This window comes from Schistocerca gregaria, chromosome 2, assembly GCF_023897955.1.
Source record: "Schistocerca gregaria isolate iqSchGreg1 chromosome 2, iqSchGreg1.2, whole genome shotgun sequence".
Taxonomy (NCBI): Eukaryota; Metazoa; Arthropoda; class Insecta; order Orthoptera; family Acrididae; genus Schistocerca; species Schistocerca gregaria.
The window spans coordinates 436,140,935-436,163,961 of NC_064921.1; the positions used below are offsets into that span (position 1 = coordinate 436,140,935).

General features: G+C 36.6%; 2 protein-coding genes across 3 annotated transcripts in view; one reads left to right on the top strand and one right to left on the bottom strand.

Annotated features, from left to right (window-relative positions):
* Positions 1–23,027, top strand: part of LOC126335822 (kinesin-like protein KIF19) — a 603,567-nt gene that overhangs the window by 344,138 nt on the left and 236,402 nt on the right. The gene's annotated exons all lie outside the window — the stretch shown is intronic.
* The window catches only part of LOC126325101 (hemolymph lipopolysaccharide-binding protein-like), a 37,378-nt gene that overhangs the window by 13,809 nt on the left and 542 nt on the right, over positions 1–23,027 (bottom strand). The window contains exons 2-3 of one of the 2 annotated variants that reach the window (XM_049995144.1): positions 12,915–13,093; positions 12,064–12,199 (exon numbers count right to left, since the gene is read on the bottom strand). In XM_049995144.1, coding sequence (XP_049851101.1) covers positions 12,064–12,199; positions 12,915–13,058 — 280 coding nt within the window. In that variant the 5' untranslated portion in view covers positions 13,059–13,093. The remainder of the gene's footprint in view (positions 1–12,063; positions 12,200–12,914; positions 13,094–23,027) is intronic. The other variant, XM_049995146.1, reaches the window with a different exon arrangement.

A 23,027-nucleotide genomic window follows, 5' to 3' on the forward strand; every position in this document is an offset into this window, starting at 1 on the left:
TTCAAAGGAATAAATTGCTTTAACTGATTTAGGAAACCACAGAAAAACTAAATTTTTATAGATGGGCATGAGCATGACCTCTGCTACTCACGTACATGAGAACTTTGCTTAACCCTCGTGCCAGCTAAGCTAGCAATTTATGAACGGTAAACTGAGAGACTAGTAATAAATTAGGTTCTTAAAAATTTGTCAGTGTATTATTAAAAGCCACATTCTCAAACATTGTTAAATGACTGAAATTCATGTAATTGGTTGGAGTTACTATATTTATCTTCATTAGTAATGCTGCTGAATGGTCAACTATACCAGGAAATAAGTATCGGGCCATTGACCAATTACAAATGTAGCTAAAGGGTAGTAAGTACAAAATTTTAATAGTCAGCAAAACATATATCCAAAGAAATCACCAATTTCAAGTTTCCTAATGACTTTTGCAGTCTGCTTAGTGGTAACTTATTTGGAACAAATGGTGATGTAATAAGTGTCTACTGGAATGTATACAATGCAAATGAGTTTGATTGTTTATTAATATGTGCAATGTTCACCTGCACCGTGAAGAAGTTATAATTGAATTTGTTCCCCAGTACATCTCTATTTGTTCCACAGACATTGCCCTGGTACACAGTAGTTTCAGACACATCTATGTTTTTATCTGTTCATTGTTTAATAATATGTACTGCAGATTGTTTGTGATTTATTGTTGTAATGGTTAACTTTTATGCATAGTACATGTGGTTTTTCCCTAATGATGAATAGTTTTACAGTAGTGTTGGTAATAGAATTTAGTTGTAGACTTCTGATTGTACACAGAAGTAGATAGCTTTTCCTGTGCTCAGTACAATATACAGTTATTCACTGTGTCATCCATCCCTTGCCCTCACTTCTGTTCAATTTTGCTCTTAACTGGTTCAGGGAATATCAAGCACCATGATGCAGTAGATTTATGCTAGAGAAAGAGAATATTTTCAATTTTCCTTATTTGTACAGACTTTAATGATGATTTTCTGTCAGTGTGTTGACTGATGACACCTGGAGTTATTGATGTCAAGCTTTCGATTATTTGCCACAGTAAAACCCAGATGTGGGTTGAAACATAGTGTGACAGCCACTGACAGTTTTTCTTGACCCAACAATCCATAGAGATTTAAATGTAAGAAAGATTTTGTGACAATAAAAGTCGAATATTAACAGTAAAATATACTGACTGGTCAGCCACAGATAATAGAAGATATGAATGCATCACAAAATCATAAACAATGTCTCAAAGGGGTTTAGAGAGCAGCTACAGGAAGATCAAAGGGAAGAGCTTTTCAGAGGAGGAAGTATAGATGGAAAATTTAAGATTCTCTTAAAATGTCTGAGTTTTGTTTCTCCCTAAAATAAACGAGACCAAAATTGAACAGAAGCAGAGATAAAGGACAGATAATTTCTGGAATTATTGTATCTATTCCTAAGAATAGATAACTCTGTCTAATTTAGGGAACTAACTGCACTCAAGAGTTGAACTTCCATTACCACAGAGGCCATTTGGTCCCTCCCACCCACTATTAGTTTACTTGTAATCCAGATATGGGACCTTGCTGTCCAACATACCCTCCGAGTTTGCACCCTCCTGTTGTTAGGCTCCATTAGGAACCCTAAGCCTTTCTCTCAGTAATCACTCAATTTTATTAATCACTTAACAAAAGCAAGTCTTCTGGTCCAGATTATATACAAATTAGGTTCTTCCAGAGTATGCTCATGCAATAGCTCCATACTTAACACTCATACACAACCACTCACTTGACAAGAGATCCGTACCCAAAGACTGGAAAGTTGCACAGGTTACATCAATATTCAAAAAGATAGTAGGAGTAATCCAGTGAATTACAGGCTCATATCATTAATGTCAAAATGTAACAGGTTTTTGCAACATATATTGTATTAGAAAATTATGGATTACCTCAAACAGAATGGTCTGTTATTATTCTTACTTTATGTAAATGACCTCCCCTTAAATTTAGACAATAATCTTCCTCTTTGCTGATGATACCACAGTAATGATATCTGACTCAAATGAACATCTTAAAGATTCAATAAACAGGAGCGCAGCACAACTAAACTCGTGGCTTAATTCAAACAGACTACTCCTAAATATAAAAAAGACAGCTGGTATTACTTTCCACACAGCCCAAAATAAAAACCCACCAGTACCAAATATATCACTGAGTGATGATAAAATCAGCTATGTTAAGGAAACCAAATTTTTGGGGGTTACCATTACAGACACACTTACATGGAAAAGTCATATTGATATAACGTGCACCAAATTGAGCAAAGCATGTTTCACAATTAGACAAATAAGGAACGTTGTTAATACCAACACCCTCACATCAGTGTACTACACTCAATTTGCACTCTATATTAAGCTATGGAATTATCTTTTGGGGCCACAGTGCAGAAGCAGTGAGGCTGTTTAAACTCCAAAAAAAGTGGTTACAATAATATTATTCAAACAACTGAAAGAATCTTGTAAACCACTGTCTCACAACCTGAGCATATTACCCCCCTCATGTCAGTACATGCATTTTTCACCAAGAAAAACATTAGCAACTTAGATATAAACTCAAATTAGCACCAACATGATACAAGGTCAGAAACTCTTTTCCAGTAATTCCCCATTCAACAAAACTACACAGTAAAGGTGTCAAATATATGGAAATAAAACTCTACAATCATTTCCCAATAGCAGTGAAGAACATTACACAAGTGAATGATTTTAAAGTAAAACTACGGCCATTCTTAATTAAACACCGCCACTACAGCATACAGGAATTCCCCGAAAACAACATGCTATAAGGAACTGCTCAACAGAAACATCAGGTAATGGATACCAAACTATTGACCTTATGTAACATAACTGAATGTAAGTTTTATTGATATAAATGCTAAATTCTGGTACAGAATAAATATAAGACCTAAGTACATCACGCATGTGATATAAATATGTAATCATTTTATAGATTCATAGACATGTACCTCTTCTTATAAATGCCTAATATGTATCACATGACCTGTCCTATATCATGATATGCTTTTCTGTAAAATGTATGCTTCAGAGGATCAAAACAAACAAATAAAAAAATAATAAATAATCATACTCAATTTGAATTTAGAAAACATCATTCTCGTGAAGCACAACTTGCCCTTTACTCACACTAAGTGTAGAACACTATTGACAAAGCATTTCAAATGTAGTCCATGTTTCTAGATTTCCAGAAGGCTTTTTACATGTTACTTCACAAGTGGCTTGTAATCAAACTGCATGGTTGTCAAATGTCATCTCAGTTATGTGACTGGATTCATGATTTCCTGTTGGAGGAAAATAGAAGTGGTTTCTGGCATTCCCCAAGGTAGCGTTATAGGCCTTCTGCTGTTTATCTATCTAAATGGTTTAGAAGATAATCTGAGCATCCATCTTAGATTGTTCACAGATGATGCTGTCATTTATTGTCTAGTAAGAAGACCAAAAAAATTGCTAAATGATTTAGAACAGATATCTGTGTGGTGCAAGAATTGGCATTATTTAGGGTCACTAAATAATGCAAAGTGTGAGATCATCCACATGAGTGCTAAAAGGAATTAATTAAACCTTGGTTACATAAGTCAGTCAAATCTAAAGGCCCTGAATTCAACTAAATACTTAGGAATTACAGTTATGAACAACTTAAATTGGAAAGAACAGATAGAAAATGCTGTGAAGAAGGTGAACCAGAGACTGATTTTATTGGCAGAATACTTCGAAGATGCAACAACTCTACCACAGAGACTGCCTACTCTATGCTTGTCCACTCTCTTTTGGAGTACTGTTGCATGGTGTGGGATCCTGACCAAATAGGATTATTGGAGTACATGAAGAAAATTCAAAGAAGAGCAGCACATTTTGTATTATTGAGAAATAAGGGAGAGAGTGCCATGGACATAATACAGTATTTCAGGTGGAGATCATTAAAACAAAGATGTTTTTAATTGCAGTGGGATCTTCTCATGAAATTTCAATCAGCAACTTTCTCCTCAGAATGTGAAAATATTTTGCTGATGCCAACTTACACAGGGAGAAATGATCATGATAATAAAATAAGAGAAATCAAATCTCAGAAGGAAAGATATAAGTATTCATTTTTTCTGTATTCTGTTTGAGATGGGAATAACAGAGAACTATTGTGAAGGTGGTTCGATTAACCCTCTGCCAGGCACTTAAGTGTGATTTGCAGAGTATCCATGTAGATGTAGATGTAGATGTAGATGAGAGATGCATTCTTGGTGCAGTGTGTGTCAGAAGCATCACAGCAGTTACTGTAACACTGATGTACTGACAGCATTTCTTCTGTTGTTAGGGCACATGGTCTGAGCCTGTCAGCATAAGTGATCTCACTGTCCTGCCACCCAGAAGCGCTGTGCATTGTGTAGTGGAGGAATGACGTTGTCAGGGTGAACAGTCCAGGTATGTGGGATCCTGTATCATGATGGAGAGCCAAGGACTTTTGTATGTCTGGTGAGAAGTAGTAGTGATGCAGGAAGTCGATTCGCACCATGCATCCAAATCATTGAGTTATTAGCTGTGTGGAGTTGTAGTGTCAACATTTTGTTGAATGTTGATACTCTCTCGAATGGTGCTGAACTGATGTGCGATCCAGTATCCACAAAAAAGTACTTTCTGGAATTGAGATCAAAGATGCAGAGATGGCCACCCTGTTGTGTGATTGAGAAGGTATGTGACTGGATCTACCGTAGTCACTGTTCCTGACTCTCTGTCTCTGTGTGGGCTGGTGCACTTAAAGTGGCCTACATTTAAATCTTAGGAACCCACAGGGGGAATGACAGATGAATACGGTGTCTCCAAAAAGCACAGTACCAGCAGGGCTGTGATGTACAGACAGCAGTGGCGGCCATTGTAGTGTTGCCCACAGTGAGAGTGATACCTTACACATCACATTGAGTCGGAGCAATGATGCTACTGTCAATTGTTCTCATCATTGCTTGGGGCAATCTGGCATGCAAGGTCCCTTTTTAATTTATGCAGTGCCTATGTTGTAGTAACACAAACATCGTGTTCACTAGAGCAAACTGTCTCTCCTAAGGTTTGGCTTCATGTGATGTCATAGTTTCATGATCCAGTGTGTCCATAGGCAGCATCCAGCATGAGGTTAATTTTAAGTGTGGATTTAAATCATCACCATAGCTGGGACAGCATTCTGTCATCCAGTTGTTCATCATAGATAGCAACTGTTGTTCAGTTGCCCTGGAGGACCACTATAGCAGTCCTGTTTTGGCTGCATCATATTTGTTGTGGTATGGGGTGCCAAGATGATGTCACTGATTAAGTCTTCATGTTTGGTCAGACGGTGATGAATCAGATGTTATCACCAAGGATGGTTGATGAAGTAAATACACTCTCTGCAGTGGTGAACCACAGAGCTAGTCTGAATGGAGGCAGTTTCAGTTGTGAGCTGAGTTTGTGAGATAAATAAAGGCTGTAATGTGGAGTATCTACAGTCAGCCAAGATGGAATCACTGTCAAAAGAGTTTGTTGTGGTTGCAGTGAGGAAAGAAATAAAGTGCCCAGTATATTGTAGTATACTAGTATTTGACTGGGAGCTTGCAGAGTAAGTGAATGTCTATTCCCATAATGCTGCATGGATATCACGGTTGACTTACAAAAATTTCACCATTTGACCTGAAGTCCACTTGTTGATTTCTGTACTCTGTTGTGTATTCATTGTACAATCTTGTTCCAAAGTTCAGTAATAATATGATGTTTGTTGGCTGTCATTGTTATGGCATAGTAAGATTAGTGTTGATTAGTAACATTTAACACACAGATGAGGTACACTTGTGTTTCATCAAAGGTCGGTGTTCCACACAATGACTGTACTGCTAGTACGCTTCACACATACTAACCCAGATGCAGTGTTCTATGAAGCACGAAGAGTTGTATTCACACAAAGGATGCAACATTGTCAATGCACAATGAAACATTTGTTATGATTGCTTGCATTGACATGGTGTCACCTCTGTGCTAGAAATCTCTACTTGGTGACAGGGAGTGCACCAATAGCCATGCCTGCACCATCATTGTACACTGTCATCAGATCTGCCACAGATCACTGCCTATCTTACCTTACAGAGCAAACAAACCTGCAGCCTCCACATTTCATGATGAGGCATGGGAGTAAAACACCATAATACATCTTCATAGTTTCATCACCCTTCAACCACTTTTCATGGATGCTCATGACAGAGGCTTGTTAACATCAACCAGCTTCATCATTTCCAAGATGCTCATTCCCAGGCACCTGGCCATAACAGTCTGCATTTTCCCAAAGTCACTTAACTCAGTTATTTTCCCCATTTTCAACCCATATCATTGATACAATGATTCCTCATTCATCTTTTCACTCCTTATATACTTATCTTTCCATGTCATGTTCCCACACCACCACCAGGTGGCACCCAATCTTGCAGTGGGCAGTGGTCATAACGTTCTGGCTCATCAGTGTATGACATTATACTGTGAAAGTCACCTTTGTTTGACAACATTGATAATTTGTCTGGGTAAGTAAGTGAATCTGTGGTTTAATTCAACAAACTGAACTGATCATCAAACTGTAATCTCAAGAGCTTTGTGCTGTCAACCTCTTCTATCTCCAGATCCTCAGCTTGTGTTGGTTAGAATGTCCAACAGAGTCTGTGAATCTTAGTGAATCTTTTCAAAGGTCAAGAAGAATGAATTGGATGGAAACCGTATTAATCTCCATGAAACTTACATTTACAGCTCTTTCAAAAATTTTGATATATATTTATCACAATTTTTTAATATCCACAATCAAATCAAACTTGACATCTAGCAATGTAGCAAATGAGAAATTAATAATTCACAAATAAACAGCAATATTCACAATAAAAACCTTTGGGGTCACTACACTTGATTATTTCCCATTTGCATCATAAGTGATAGCCTGATCTATGGATTTTTCATATTTGCAACCTTTGTTTCCTCTTAGAGTGCCCATAACTATCTTGCTAAAGTCCCACTGATAGCACAAGATCTGATTCAACTGAAAAAAGTGTAATTTATGCAGTCCAACACCTTTAGTAAGCAACAGAAAAGGACAGAAGTCTTTAATTTGATATCTAATGAATTAAATATATTCTCAGCTATGCCTTCTTAATATCTGAATCCACTAGAAATCTAGTTAGTGACTTGTAAATTATGTTATTTCTGGACCAATGAGGAAGTCTGAAGAAGGCTGGTAACAGTGAATTTGAGTGAACATTTTATGATTTTATGGTACAGTATTTTACTATCTCACTTCTACTACAGAGCATATGATTTTAAGTCCACTGGGATTGTCAGCTGCAATTGTCACATTCAAGGCAGATCCAGTAATATTCCATGAAGCATAACTGACTAGATTGGAATTAGAGAACTGATAAGTGTGTGCTCTTACTCATCAAGCTTTATATATGCAGGAGTTTTATATAAGACATGGAAATGTCATAACAAGTAATTTAGTCATTGTATTTCAAGAGAATTTATGGGAAGAAAACTGGGAAGAAATCTGCAAATCAGACACAGAATATGCATTCAGTTTTTTTTTCTGTAGATTGATTTAAAGTCCATTGGTACTGTCAAATGCAGGCAACATCTTCAGAGCAGATCCAGTAAAGTTCCATGAAGTGTAACTGTCTAGACTGGAATTAGAGAACTGATGAGTATGTCCTCCTACTCATCAAACTTTATATATACAGAATTTTTGTATAAGACATGGCAAATGCTATAATCAATAATTTAATCATTGCACTGTAAGAGAAATTATGGGAAGGAAACTGGGAAGAAATTTGCATATCAGACACTGAAGATGCATTCAGCGCTTCATTTGTCCTGCTCTGTAGATTCCAACAACAAAGAGAATATCCAGAGATGGTGAATGTGTTCAGATATACACTAATAAAAGACAAGCAACCACAGAAATTTAAATTGTAGACCATAACTGTACAACAGACTCCCACCATACTGTTTTGTGCTATTTTTGCACATTTAAGCTAGAGTTACCATAGTAAATTACAAATAAAACTGCTACTTTGGATGTAAATATGCTGGTTCCTGAGATATATTACACAGCATCTGTTTATCTTCCTGATGAAGCAACCATGGGTTGCGAAAGCTTGAAATTTCTCTGTGTGTTTGTGTTTGTTATTTATGAACCACCCAAGGCTGCTGTAATGTGTCTTGTCAACAAACCATCTTCAGAGCATGAATATCATTAAATCAGGTTAAAGGAAATTTTCATGACATCAAATAAATAATCATTACCAGCTGCAGCATCTGTCTCTTACACAAGCATCCACTGCCTTATACATTTTTTATTTGTCACTAACTACATTACTCCATGAGGTGTTACACAAAAGCCATATCATAAACTGAACACTGCTACTTGACATATAGCTAACAAAACTTTATAGTTTTCAATATTTAGTTAATACATAGAAAGAGTGGTAAATGAGGTATTTTTTAACCCCTGAGCAGGTGCACCTCTGTATAAAGTGTGCCTATCACAAGTAACTGTGTTGTTTCACTAATGTGAGCTGGTACTTACATCTTCATTGTTGCTTCAGCTAACACATTTATAAGTTGTGTTCTTGCATGTCCAAGTGATCAGCAGTAATATAAATGTATGTGATTTTTTTGCTGTGATTGTGTAGATCACAGTTCAGCTGCAACTGATTTTATTGTCTCCAACAAAAGCCACGAAGCAGTAAATTTATCGGAAAGTGAGAGTAAGATTTCCAAGATCTTAAAAAGATATCTGTAATTGTGATTGACTGTGTTACATAATATTCTTACCACTGGCTTATAATAAATAAAAATTGTGCTCATATTAGGTTCAGTGCCATACAAGATAATTCTGTAAGACAAATGGGGATTAAAAAATGAAATATTTGCCAACACTCTTGTCTTTAAGTCAATACTAGGAGAGATGCTTCTAAGGTAAAAGCATGCTGATCTCAGCTTATTGAATATTTTGGCTAACTGTTGGATCTACTTGTTATCTAATTGGATTGCACAAGATTTTACAGACAGTATTGATTTTAGTTTATGACCATAAAAGAGTGATTTTTGCTTCTTTGAAACTGAATAATATGAGCCATTCTGATATTAAGATTTAAACTGTTAACTGTGAACCACTCATTTGCCTTGTCAGCTGCCATCTGAAAGAGCCTGGTATGGCTAAGTTTGATTCTTGATTAATATGCTCTAGTATTTAGCATACAAAATAATTTTCAACCATGCTGGAAAGTCATTGAAAGATAATGTATGTAAATTAAGAACAAGTATGAGACCTGGTACAATCTTTCCTGAATCCCATCTTATATTCCTCCAATCTGAGGTTACCCTATGACAATCTGTCAATGAGAATCTATACTTTCTATAATGAAGGTAAGACTACATCTGTGCAAGGGAAATACAACAATATTTTAGTATAACAACTAGAATTTTGTTATCCACACAAAAAGAGGTTTTGGTAATGTTACAAGATGTAGCAATGGACATCTTGCATTGCTTTCTCTTTGGAGAATACTTTGCAAAAGTCAGAATGAGAGACAGTTAACTACTTCTTCTCCTGTAAATGAGTCAGCATTCTGTCATAATTACAGCACATTAATTGTCAGTTGTTATTTATGATAATGATCTTATTTGTTGGTGGCATTTATTGGACCATAATTCAGGACTTCCATAAATAATTTGACAACAACTGTATTCCTGATTACAATCTCAATGAGTCACCACTGATGAGATGTTTCACTATTTCAGAGAACATTGTGGATTTTCTTGCAAATAAAACTAAAAAAATCAGATCATGTTTCTTTGGTTTCAGAGTCAATTTTATTCGGACTGAACTGTCTCTAAAAGGCACAAAGCCATGGTTTTCTTATCAATAACTTACAGCAAACATTAAGCAGACCAATAGACTGAGACATCAATGTGAATTTAAACTAGAGTTATACTGAAAGAGGACAGCAGAATAGATCTACTTAATCCGCACCATTCCATAATAATGTAGCTAAGGCAACTTGTTCTTTCCTAGATGTATCAAGCTATTGTTAGGGCAAGTTCAAAGAAAAATTTCAAATTCAGCAGTCCTGATAATAATGATAGAAGTTGACCTTTCTTTCCAAAGACTGTGCTCTTGGCATGTTTGAAGAACATTTTAAATGATACAGTATGTTTTACTCCAAACACGTCCGAAAGGCATACACCCTTCCAGAATGAATTTTTCACTATGTAGCAGAGTGTGTCCTATTACGAAACTACATTGCTGATTAAAACTATGTATAAGACTGAGACTCAGACTTGGATCCTATGCATTTCATGGGCAATTGCTCTACCAACTTAACTATCCATGCATGACTTGGACATGCCCTCACATCTTTATTTCTGCCAGTACAACTTCTACCTTTACAGTGGTTCTCCTGTGAATCTTATGAGACTAGCACTCCTGGAAAAAAGTATATTGCAGAGATATGGCCTAGCCACATCCTGGGGGATGTTTGTAGAATGAATTTTGCACTCTACAGTGGAGTGTGCTGATATGAAACTTCAATGTAGGTTAGAACTGTGTGATGGACTAAGACTCGAACACAAGACCTTGACTTTTCTTGTGCAATTGCTCATCAACTGAAGTTTGGAAGAAGTGAAATGAGATACAGTTGGAAGTAAAGATGTGAGAGCAGGTTGTCAGTTGTGCTTGTGTAGCTCAGTTGGTGCGCACTTTCATGGAAGAAACAAAACTCTGAAGTTTGAGTCTCAGTCGAACACACAGTTTTAATCTGCCATGAAGTTTCATATACACCCATTATTGATCAGGTATGGTTGTGAAGGAATTCAAGGTTCAGAACAAAAGAAACCTGGAGTTTGTTATAGATGTGGAAAGCACAAAAATAAGAGAAAGAATAGTGTGTAGTGTATTTAATGGGAAAATGAGCAGGGGATGAAATTTGACCTACATTATTGATACAGATTTTGTTTTTGTTCATTAAAATACACCTGAATGATTATATAAAGAACTTTTCTAAGATAAAAAGAAGTATGAACAGGACAAATGCAGGATGTTTGTTTCTCGTTTGATGCAAGACCTGTGTCAGGGATTGCAGGGGAACTGATACGAGGGAGGCAGTCTCCAGTCACTGCATACAATGAATCCATTTCCTTGGATCCAGGCAAGATTTTTATTGGTTTTAGCCTAACTAGATGAGTAGGGCATTCATGGAAATGAGTCTGAAAAATCTGTTGTACTGCTTGGCACTTCACATTGGTGTGTTAGCAGTATCTGCTTACAGAGCTCTGCAGAAACACAGACTGAAACATTATGAAGTAATAGTAGCAAATCAGCTGACCAATTCAGGTATACTCTGAGCTGTTGAACTGTTATGTCTGTTTATGTGCCATACACCACTCAGCAGTGGGAGAATGTCTGAGTTTCCCATTTTTGATTCTTGTTTCTTTTTTGGAATTTTTGTATTTGTAGATTTAATATAAGAGAGAAATATCTTTCACATGAGTATAATTTGTGTTCTCTTAGCATATTAAATTTGTCTGATCTATACTTAACATACTTCACAGGAAATGCTGAAACAAATTTTTGTATATCACAAACTACAGTTACTCTGCATTTCCTATCTGAGATGGGTCAAGATCTTTACTGTTACCCTCCAAATATTAATGACATAAAGATTATCACAACAAAAATACAAAATTGTGATCTTATACTAGGGAATCTACAGACAATTATATCTGTACATTTACCCATGAAAATAGCCAGTTTTTGACATTATATAAATTTTGAATTTTGTAGTGAATATAAATATTAAATAAAACAAAATTCAGTTTATGACAAAATTCAGTTTATGTTATTTTCTTCCTTCACTAATTTATGTGGAACTTTTTGAAGAAAGAAATTTGGTATAAATATTTAAAATATTTTCAGAGGTAGTTGACTGCAGCAGAAAATGTATATTTACCTCTTATAGCTGTCACTATGGACAATGATTCTTTTCCATCACATCTCTTCCTGTGGAAACTGATACCAAGATTCCAGGGGCCAGTCTGTTTCATGTCTTCATCAGTTTCTGCATCACTGTCTAAGTCCATTACCACCTAAATGTGGAAAAAATTGGTTTTAGTCATAATTTTTTCTCCTATTAACTTTTTATTATTATGTTGTTTGACTGTCTCACTTTCATTTACATTCCTCCACCTCAAATATTTATTGTACATGGCAAAACTTTTCATTTCAATATGAACTCTTCTACAGTGTCCATAGAACTGATTACTCTATTACATGAATTCCTAAGATAAACACAGCCCTTGTATGGTCGCAAGAAGATGGGGCTCCAGATGGCCACGTAGCACTAACAAGAGGGAAGACCATTGTTATCAGTATATGGCCCTGATGTACTTTACTGCATCTGTAGCAGCAATATGAGCTGTAGTTGGCACCACAAAAGTTCAGAAAGTGTCACAGAAAACTAAATCTTCAATTTACTAAAGAATTGTGAAACAGCTTAAAGTATTCAGAATTTTAATAAACACAATTCCTTTCTTCAAAGATATGAAGTAAGGGCCAGCATGTAAGACACTATGCTACTGAATTTTCAGATGAAAGAGGTGCACAACGTACAAAAAGCTACAGAAAACTGACAGAACTACCATGTGTTTCACCTTTTTATAGACAAACTTGTGATTTTCATATCATCACCTACTTTTTCTCAATATCATTTTGAAAATAGTGACCAAGATACATTTATCAAAATTTGGTATGAAAATTTTATGCGTGTTCTCTGGTGAAATATATAAATTGTTGATTACTTACTTCAGAGTACCAGTGTCCAGTAATATTGCGTCGAGTAGAAATTGAAAATGAAGTTGAACTTTCTTGACATGCATTAGCCTTAAATGGATGGACATTTAGCAAAATGTAGGAGATCACAAGTAACATATAATTACAGTTCTCCATTGTAGTTGTGCTGTATGCTGTAACTAATGAAGATGCTGAAAGTATAAAGAGTATGTGATATGAAACTTTAACAAAAGCACAAATAATAATAACAAGTATTGTATATACTGCCTGACAAAAAAGTGAAATACCCATTAGGACAGAAAAGAAAACAAACAAAACTAAAGAGAGTATGTGACGATAGATAGGTGATTACAAGATCAAGTCAAAATACGAAGAACATGGCAGTATGAGCCTACTTATCAGTATGACATTTCATCCTCTCTGTCCTGGATGCATGCATTGATTTGGTTGGTAATGGTGTCACAAAGCTGTTTTATCTCCTGGACATATCTGAAAGAACAGAGACCATCTTCATATAGATAAGCTTTACCAGCCAATGACCTTTTAAGTCCAGATGCACTCACGTTGCCTGAACTCTTATGGTAATCAGTAGATTGACTGCTGCGAGTAATGAGTATAGCAGGTAGGGATGCTACAAATGTAGTGTGTGGACAGTATGTTGAATATTTGGGTCTCACAGGGAGTGTACCAGAAATAAGTCCCTGAAGTCGCACTATCCTCTGTGTTCTCAGTGGCTCAGATGGATAGAGCATCTGCCATGTAAGTAGGTGATCCCAGGTTTGAGTCTCAGTCGGGGCACACATTTTCAACTGTCCCTGTTGATATTTATCAACACCTGTAAGCAGCTAAAGGTCTGGATTTCATTGTAATTTCATTAAACATGAATAAGTGGCTGTTCTATTTGTCACACATAATTATAGCTATAACTATTCACATACCTGCGATGGTATATATGTGCATAAAATTAAATGGACCTCTGACAATGTTTTCTGAGTACTTCACTTTCTTTATCAGGGTGTATAAAACAAATTTCATAACATAACATTTATGTGTGTGCCACACTAAGAACATTTAACTTCAAACCAACCATAGCTGAAATCAACCACCAAAAGGTCCAGAAAAAAATTACAAGTAGAAATGTAATGGATTCCTAGAAAATAGATTTACTTCATAAAAATATTAAAATATTCTTCAAAAATGAAAGCTGTGTTCATTTACATATCATGAAAAATAAGAGGTTAGCTATTATAAAATAATCAAAAAGAAGCAAGGAAAAAGCTTCATACAATAGCAATTTTACCTATTTAACTTCATTGCAAGAGCAAGTGCAGTTAAAGTTACACTTTCTGACCATTTTATAGAGGCAGTGAGAGCTGAGTGTCAAATTATGTTTAGTGTGTTGACATACGTAATCTTCCAGTAAACTAGTTGACTTGTTTCTTCTACATGTCAGCAAAGGCACCCACCCATACCTGGGGCAAACAGTCACCAATGCCCCCCTCCCCCCCCCTCCCCCCCCCTCCCCCCCCCCCCCCCCCACGAAGCCAGCTCTCCTGACAAGGAAAAAATTGTTTTTCTCTCAAGAAAATTATTTAAAGATTAGTATCACGTAAGTTCTTAACAGGGTAAAAACTGGAACTTTTATGGCAACTTACAAGTCACCATTCATCTTCCAAAATATGAAAACATTGTGATTATCATTATGTTGGTGTCAACTGTAGCTTTCCACTTTCATTTATTCGTTCTAATCCAAAATTGGAGATTATCTCAGTACAGAATTATTATACAAGTTCAAAATGTGATTGCATTATTTTATTCCATACATTAAGTACAAATAACAATTTCTAATCTAATGCTGAAATGGTTAAATTAGGAGCTGTAGAAATATACTAATATGTATGCTACTTTGGAGCTCTATTGCAGTAATTCTTCCCCATGCCATTCATGAATGAAAGAGCAAAGATAGTGTTATTAGAAGCAATCTCTGTCACACTCTGTAAGGTAGCTAATGGAGTATAGATGTAAATGTAGCACTAAAAATAACATGGTAGACTTAGACCTATTGTGGCTTATTTGTCAGACTCAAACTTTTATGTTTCTCAGTCACCATTTTCCTGATTTTATACACAGTGCAGATGCTTTAACTTTAAACCTGTATCACTATGAATCCATGAACAGAAGTATCATCATCATCGTCATCATCATTATCGTCATCATTTAAGACTGATTATGCCTTTCAGCATTCAGTCTGGAGCATAGCCCCCTTATAAAATTCCTCCACGATCCCCTATTCAGCGCTAACATTGGTGCCTCTTCTGATGTTAAGCCTATTACTTCAAAATCATTATTAACCAAATCCAGGTACCTTCTCCTTGGTCTGCCCCGACTCCTCCTACCCTCTACTGCTGAACCCATGAGTCTCTTGGGTAACTTTGCTTCTCCCATGCATGTAACATGACCCCACCATCTAAGCCTGTTCGCCCTGACTGCTACATCTATAGAGTTCATTCCCAGTTTTTCTTTGATTTCCTCATTGTGGACACCCTCCTGCCACTGTTCCCATCCAGTAGTACCTATAATCATCCTAGCTACTTTCATATCTGTAACCTCAGCCTTGTTGATAAGGTAACCTGAATCCACCCAGCTTTCGTTCCCATACAACAAAGTTGGTCGAAACATTTAACGGTGCACAGATAACTTAGTCTTAGTACTGATTTCCTTCTTGCGGAAGAGAGTAGATCATAGCTGAGCGCTCACTGCATTAGCTTTGCTACACCTCACTTCCAGTTCTTTCACTATGTTGCCATCCTGTGAGAATATGCATCCTAAGTACTTGAAACCGTTCACCTGTTCTAACTAAGTTCCTCCTAATTGGCACTCAATCCGTTTATATTTCTTTCCCACTGACATTACTTTCGTTTTGGAGATGCTAATCTTCATACCATAGTCCTTACATTTCTGATCTAGCTCTGAAATATTACTTTGCAAACTTTCAATCGAATCTGCCCTCACAACTAAGTCATCCGCATATTCAAGACTGCTTATTTTATGTTCACATATCTTAATCTCACCCAGCCAGTCTATTGTTTTCAATATATGATCCATAAATAATATGAACAACAGTGGAGACAGGTTGCAGCCTTGTCTTACACCCGAAACTACTCTAAACCATAAACTCAATTTGCCGTCAACTCTAACTGATGCCTGACTATCCATGTAAAGGCCTTTAATTGCTTGCAAAAGTTTGCCTCCTATTCCATAATTTTGTAGAACAGACAATAACTTCCTCCTAGGAACCCGGTCATATGCCTTTTTTAGATCTATAAAGCATAGATACAATTCCTTGTTCCACTCATAACACTTCTCCATTATTTGCCGTAAGCTAAAGATCTGGTCCTGACAACCTCTAAGAGGCCTAAATCTACACTGATTTTCATCCAATTGGTCCTCAACTAATACTCACATTTTCCTTTCAACAATACCTGAGAAGATTTTACCCACAACGCTGATTAAAGAGATACCTCTGTAGTTGCTACAATCTTTTCTGTTTCCATGTTTAAAGATTGTTGTGATTACTGCTTTTGTCGAGTCTGATGGAACCTGTCCTGACTCCCAGGACATTTCAATTATCCTGTGTAGGACATTCCACTGTATTTGATGAGTTCCAACTTAATTCCATCCACCCCAGCTGCTTTATTGCACTGCAATCTATTGACCATTTTCTCCGGTTCTTCAAATGTGATCATATTTCCATCATCATTCCTATCCCATTATATCTGGAAATCTGAAACATTGCTGATCGTATTTTCACCTACATTGCGCAACTCTTCAAAATATTCCCTCCATCTGCTCAAGGTATCCACAGGATTCACCAGCAGTTTTCCTGACCTGTCCAAAATACTTGTCATTTCCTTCTTACCTCCCTTTCAAAGACTGCTAATTACACTCCAGAATGGCTTTCCAGCAGCTTGACCCATAGTCTCCAACCTGTTTCCCAAGTCTTCCCAAGATTTCTTTTTGAATGCTGCAATTATCTGTTTGGCTTTGTTTCTTTCTTCAACATAACTTTCTCTGTCTACGTGAGTTCTAGTATGTAGCCATTTTTGATACACATTCTTTTTCCTTTTACAGACTGCCTTGACTGTGTCATTCCACCAAGCTGTTTGCTTCATCCTACTTTTACACACTGCTGTTCCAAGACATTCTTTAGCCATTTTTCCCTTGAATACATGTGTGTCCCTCACAGCCTTCCTGAATTCCTGATCTTTTATTATATAGTCAATGACAGATCTGGTTCCCCTGCTTTCCCAAGTATACCGGTGAATGTTCTTATGTTTAAAAAGGAGTTTGTGATCACTAAGCCCATACTGGCACAGAAATCCAAGAGTTGTTTCCCGTTCCTGTTGGCCACCATATCCTCTCCAAATTTACCCGTAACCTTTTCATACCCTTCTGTTCGGTTTCCAATCCTGGCATTAAATTCACCCATGAGCAGAACACTGCCCTTGTCCTTTACTCTAACAACTACATCACTGAGTGCATCATAAGAACTATCCATCTTATCTTGATCTGTCCCTTCACAATGCGAATATACTGACACAATCCTAATTTTCTTGCTAGACACTGTCAAATCTATCCACATCAGTCGTTCGTTTACACACCTTATTGCAACTACGCTGGGTTCCATTTCTTTCCTGATGTAAAGCCCTACACCCCATTGTGCTATTACTGCTCTGACTCCTGACAGGTAGACCTTGTATTCTCCCACTTCTTCTTCTTTCTTACCCCTTACCCGAATGTCTCTAACAGCTAAAACGTCCAGCCCCATCTTACTTGCAGCCTCTGCCAGCTCTACCTTCTTCCCAGAGTAGCCCCCATTGATATTAATAGATCCCCATCTCATTACCATTTGTTTGCCAAGTTGTATGTTAGGAGTCCCTGGTTTGTCAGTTGGAGGTGGGACTCCGTCACCTCCAAAGGTCTGAGGCATTTTGCTCTGGTTGTTGCCAGCATCATATTTAAAGTACCAGGGAAGCAGGTTGTTAGCCTTACTTGCCCCGAGTCCCGTTGGGTTTTACCCCTAACGGTTGAGGGACTAACCAGTGAATTGGTAGTCTTTGCCGTATGAGCAGAAAGGTGACCACAACTCAGCCTTCTTCCAAAGTAAGTGGTATCCTGACTGTCGGGACCACTTACTTGGCCAAGCATACGTTGCCTGTGGTTCATGAAATAGGACATGTCTACAGGAACCCACACCATGAACCACGAACAAAAGCATCAATAACAAAATTGTCTTATTAGTGCTAACAATGTTGTTTACTGTTGATTTAACAAATAATTTAACCACAGTGCAAAACATTTAATCCATCGAATGACTGGCCAGTAAAAAAGAGTTTTTAAATATGTAAATGTGTCTATCAAAACTACTCCTCCACTGAGATATGAAAAGGACACTGCACCAATAGCAGACCCTAGACAACTGAATCATTTGTAGCAGTCAATATGAGATGTATGGGATATCTCCCTTTTGAAGGAAACAATGCAGACTTCATGTAAGTGAATGATGAACTGGAAAGAGAATAATACCACAAGGAAATTCTTATCGAACGGTACTAGAATGTGGCAATATACAGCTACCATCATAGCCTTAACCGCAATGATATTTGCTACAAATGATTGCAGAGTTCTATGAGTGGAGAAAAATCTGTAGCTAATAACATGTCTTTTTTTGCATATTTGGTTATTCATTAATTCCCAACATTCTGGGACATTCAGTCTGATCATGTATTGTGTGGGTCAAATGATCAAAAGTTATGAAAGTGGGAAAGTGCGTCTGAACTTACATTTAACACTATTGAAATGAAACCGAATATCTTGGAGCTAACTCCATTAATAAATAAACAGTAATTTTTGGCTATGGAAGGACTATTTTATTTGAGTATGTTTCAAAATGATATGTTTATGATGATATGACATGCTAAATATCCATTGAATTTGTGGAAGTTTGATTCCTTCTCCTGCAATGAAGACTTAAAAAAGAAGGCTGTGCTGAAACTATGTGATGTTGGGAAAGGAGGTAGAAAATCATGATGTGCTCTGTCAGAAGAACCTTTTTCTAGGCAAGTAAAACAGGAAATCACTGCAAAGAAGGGAGTTAAATATAGATATCTGTGTAGGTAATGTGTACAGTTCCAGTATCAAGAGAAAACCTATGTCTAGGAAGGGGACTTGCTCCAGATAACAATAATGATACTGAACCTGGTTTTATAGACAATAAGAAAAAGTAAATGTCTCCCGATTGCAGTGACAGCTTTGATAATGTCCCTATAGATGAATTGCCACATTATAGCACACACTGATGTAACATGCCCTTCAAAGCTGCATAAGGAATCTGTAGTCTCCTTATATTGTCTATGCCATACAGGCTCTCTTTCATAATACTAGTTCATCTAAGTAATGAATATGAGAATTCCTTTGATCATAACTCCTCATTCCACCTAACTTCTTTAATTACATCCTCCCTAGTACCCACTTGATATCTTGCAGTAGCTACCTCTATTTTTTTTTAGATTAATTCATGTTTCTTCCTTTTGTCACCATGCTCCATCCCTCATTCCCTACAACTCTTTTCCCTCTACTCCCATCATTGGTACTATGCTTTCTGTTATAATTTCTGGTTTATATTACTATCATTGTATAGTGTCTCATTAGGATTTAGATTCAGTATATGCTCGTTTCTTCTTTCTGAAATTAAACTTCACACATTTCTTACCTATCTGACTCCCTTTTCTAAAACTGTGAATGTGGCTGTATCTTCCCACACCCTTCTTTTCATATTTCTCCAACTATTTCTCATCAGCTTCAGTACACTGAAGATTCTGATTGTGTTGTTATTACTGATAAACCTCTTCCTTTATAACAGATATTTTGAATTTACCAGTGTTTGGTGAATATAAACATACTGCCATTTAGTCTTTTTTTTATAGATTTTTTTAGCATTATCACATAAGCATCAGTCTGACACATTGTCTTCTGCAAGATATATCTCAAAAGTTGAATCTCTATCTTCTTTATTTTTGTTTTGTTAATCTCTTTTAATTCTTCGCAGAAAAACTATTAGATAATGAACAGCTAAGTAACTAATAATCAAACAAGTGCAAACCATCAAATTATAGACTCAGAGTTCTCTGGCATTTTGAGTAACTCTATAGACTTTCAGTCTTGTTGATCTACTTCCTTCATCATTCCTCTCCCGATTTGTGGCCAGTGGTATAGTTTGATGTTACATGATTAACAGAAGATTGTGAGGAAAGCATAGAGGGAACACCAGAAGTCCAGAAGCACTCCTGTGGTACTGTACATAAAGTGCAAGCAAAGGTTAGAATGAAACTCATTAAGAAAAGTCTCATTTATAGACAGTAGTCATGGGAGGGGACTGTCGTGACATGTACAGAAAGAATATTGGAACAGGTATAAACCACTTTGTCAGATGATTACCAGGTAACTGATATTTTAAACCCAAGTGTAGGTCGCAGCCATGTAATCTGCGATTTAGGCTGCTTTGAGAAGAAGTTTGGTAAAGATCATGTAGTAAGTAGGGGTTTCAGGTTATGTTTGGATCACATCCTCAAATATATGCTATGAGTGACATCAAATACATAATTGAGAATGCTTCTAACATGAGTGTTAAGATCATATTATTCTTTGAACAGTCTGAAATGCCTAGGATGAAGTATTCTGTGTAATATGTTAATGGAGAACTTGGAGAATTTCTCAGAAGAGAGGGTCATTCATACAAGTTTGTGACTCTGCATTGCCACTCACTAGGTCACATTGTACCAGCATGGTTTGCATTTGAATGTTTCTGGTAAGAGGCTACATGTATGCTAATTATCAGAGTCATCAAAGCCCTATTAATTTCATCCCAGTGATTTCCAGTATGTTCCCTTGGTTCTCTTCATATGAAGTGCAGAGCTATAAAATGAATTTAACTCTTTCTTAAACATATTCCCACAGCATTTTTCCCTAAAACAGATAGGGGTAAATTAAAAAAAAAATTAATTCTTACTTCCCAACATTGTCTCCCTCCATCACCCCTCCCAGCCCATCTCCACCCCCCCCCCCCCTCCCAAAAAAAGTAAAAAAATAAAAATATTACATGTGCATCATACTTCTTTCAGCTGAAAACTGCATGCACAACCAAAAGACATTAATTTCAAACATACATCCTCCAGGAAGTTCATAAAATTCATTAGATTACCAAAAAATGGAAATTCTGCTGGTTTTGAAACAGCTCAGAGAATGTTTCCTGACAGACTTAAAACTGTCATGTAACACCAGTGACTGATCATGCAAGATTGTACCAATGTGTTATATTGTGGTGAGCTACAGCTATGTTACATACAAGGTTAGTAATCATACCTAAATAAAATATTAATTTTACTTGTATTAACTGAACTGTTTTAATATATTTCAATTTTATAATTAATCATTTCATATTGCAAGGAATAAAAAATGAGAAAACGGAAAAAGCAATAATGATAGCAGCAGGAATTGAACCTGATCCAACAAATTGGCAGTCAGTGCACTTAACTGCTGGGCTATGGGACTTATACAAGAACTACTGCTCAAAAATCCCTCATACTCTACATGTAAATCTTTAGAGTTTTATCTCTACTGACATATTCACATGTCCTGTCCCATCAACCATCTCGCTGCTGTGGGGAATTTATTTCCACATTTTGGTGAATACAAAAATTTTTGATTATTTATCATATAATGTATGTGCCCCCTTGCATGTTGTCATTTACACAGAACCTCATTTTGAAACATTTTATGAAATACAACAGTTGTTATGATCAAATGATTCCTGATGCACAGGGATGTAAACAGGCACAGCATGTGCAACTGTCCACCATAAACAAAAACCAGTAACTTCAGAACAAAATGAGACATCATTCTGCTCTCAATTTCAAATAAAATTTCGATTTCTTAATTACATTTGATACACAGCAATGTGTGTAAAAGCAGTTGAATGGAATGGACAGTGTCTTGAAAAGAGGGTATAAGATGAACATCAACAAAAGCAAAATGAGGATAATGGAATGTAGTTGAATTAAGTCAGGTGATGCTGAGGGAATTAGATTAGGAAATGAAACACTTAAAGTAGTAAAGGAGTTTTGCTATTTGGGGAGAAAAATAACTGATGATGGTCGAAGTAGAGAGGATATAAAATGTAGACTGGCAATGGCAAGAAAAGCATTTCTGAAGAAGAGAAATATGTTAACATCGAGCATTGATTTAAGTGTCAGGAAGTCGTTTCTGAAAGTATTTGTGTGGAGTGTAGCCATGTATGGAAGTGAAACATGGACGATAAATAGTTTAGACAAGAAGAGAATAGAAGCTTTCGAAATGTGATGCTACAGAAAGATGCTTAAGATTAGATGGGTAGTGAGGCATCAATGGATCACCAATTTAGTACTGGAGGGCAGGGTGGAAATTAAAAATCATAGAGGGAGACCAAGAGATGAATACACTAAGCAGATTCAGAAGGATCTAGGCTGCAGTAGATACTGGGAGATGATGAAGCTTGCACAGGATAGAGTAGCATGGAGAGCTGCATCAAACCAGTCTCAGGACTGAAGACCACACCAACATCAACAACAACAACACAATGGTAAGCTGCATTTATAGCTAAAATTAAGTCAAAATATAGGGAGACTCAACAGATGTTCAGTTCAGCAGGTTTTGTCTCTAAATATTCATCATTATGTTGACATGATGATGACATTGCTGGGTAGTTTTCAATACTTTTACTCCTTATTATTTTACATAATCATATTCTCTAGCCATGCACAAAAGGTAAGTACTGCATTCAGTCAGCAAAAGTGAGTAGTAAACGTACTGTGTGAAGCAAATAACCACAAACCTTGCTCAGAACTTTTACAAGGTCAAAGAATACATACACTCAGTCCAGATTATTTGCTCCTTAGCTGTATTTATTAATAGCAATAAAATAGGCTATTTATGATTTAATGGCCTCAATAAAACAAAGAAAAATAATTCTTTGTAGATCTGGCCTTCTCTGCTTGGGTTCCTCATGGGGTTTGTATTCAGGCATGAGAT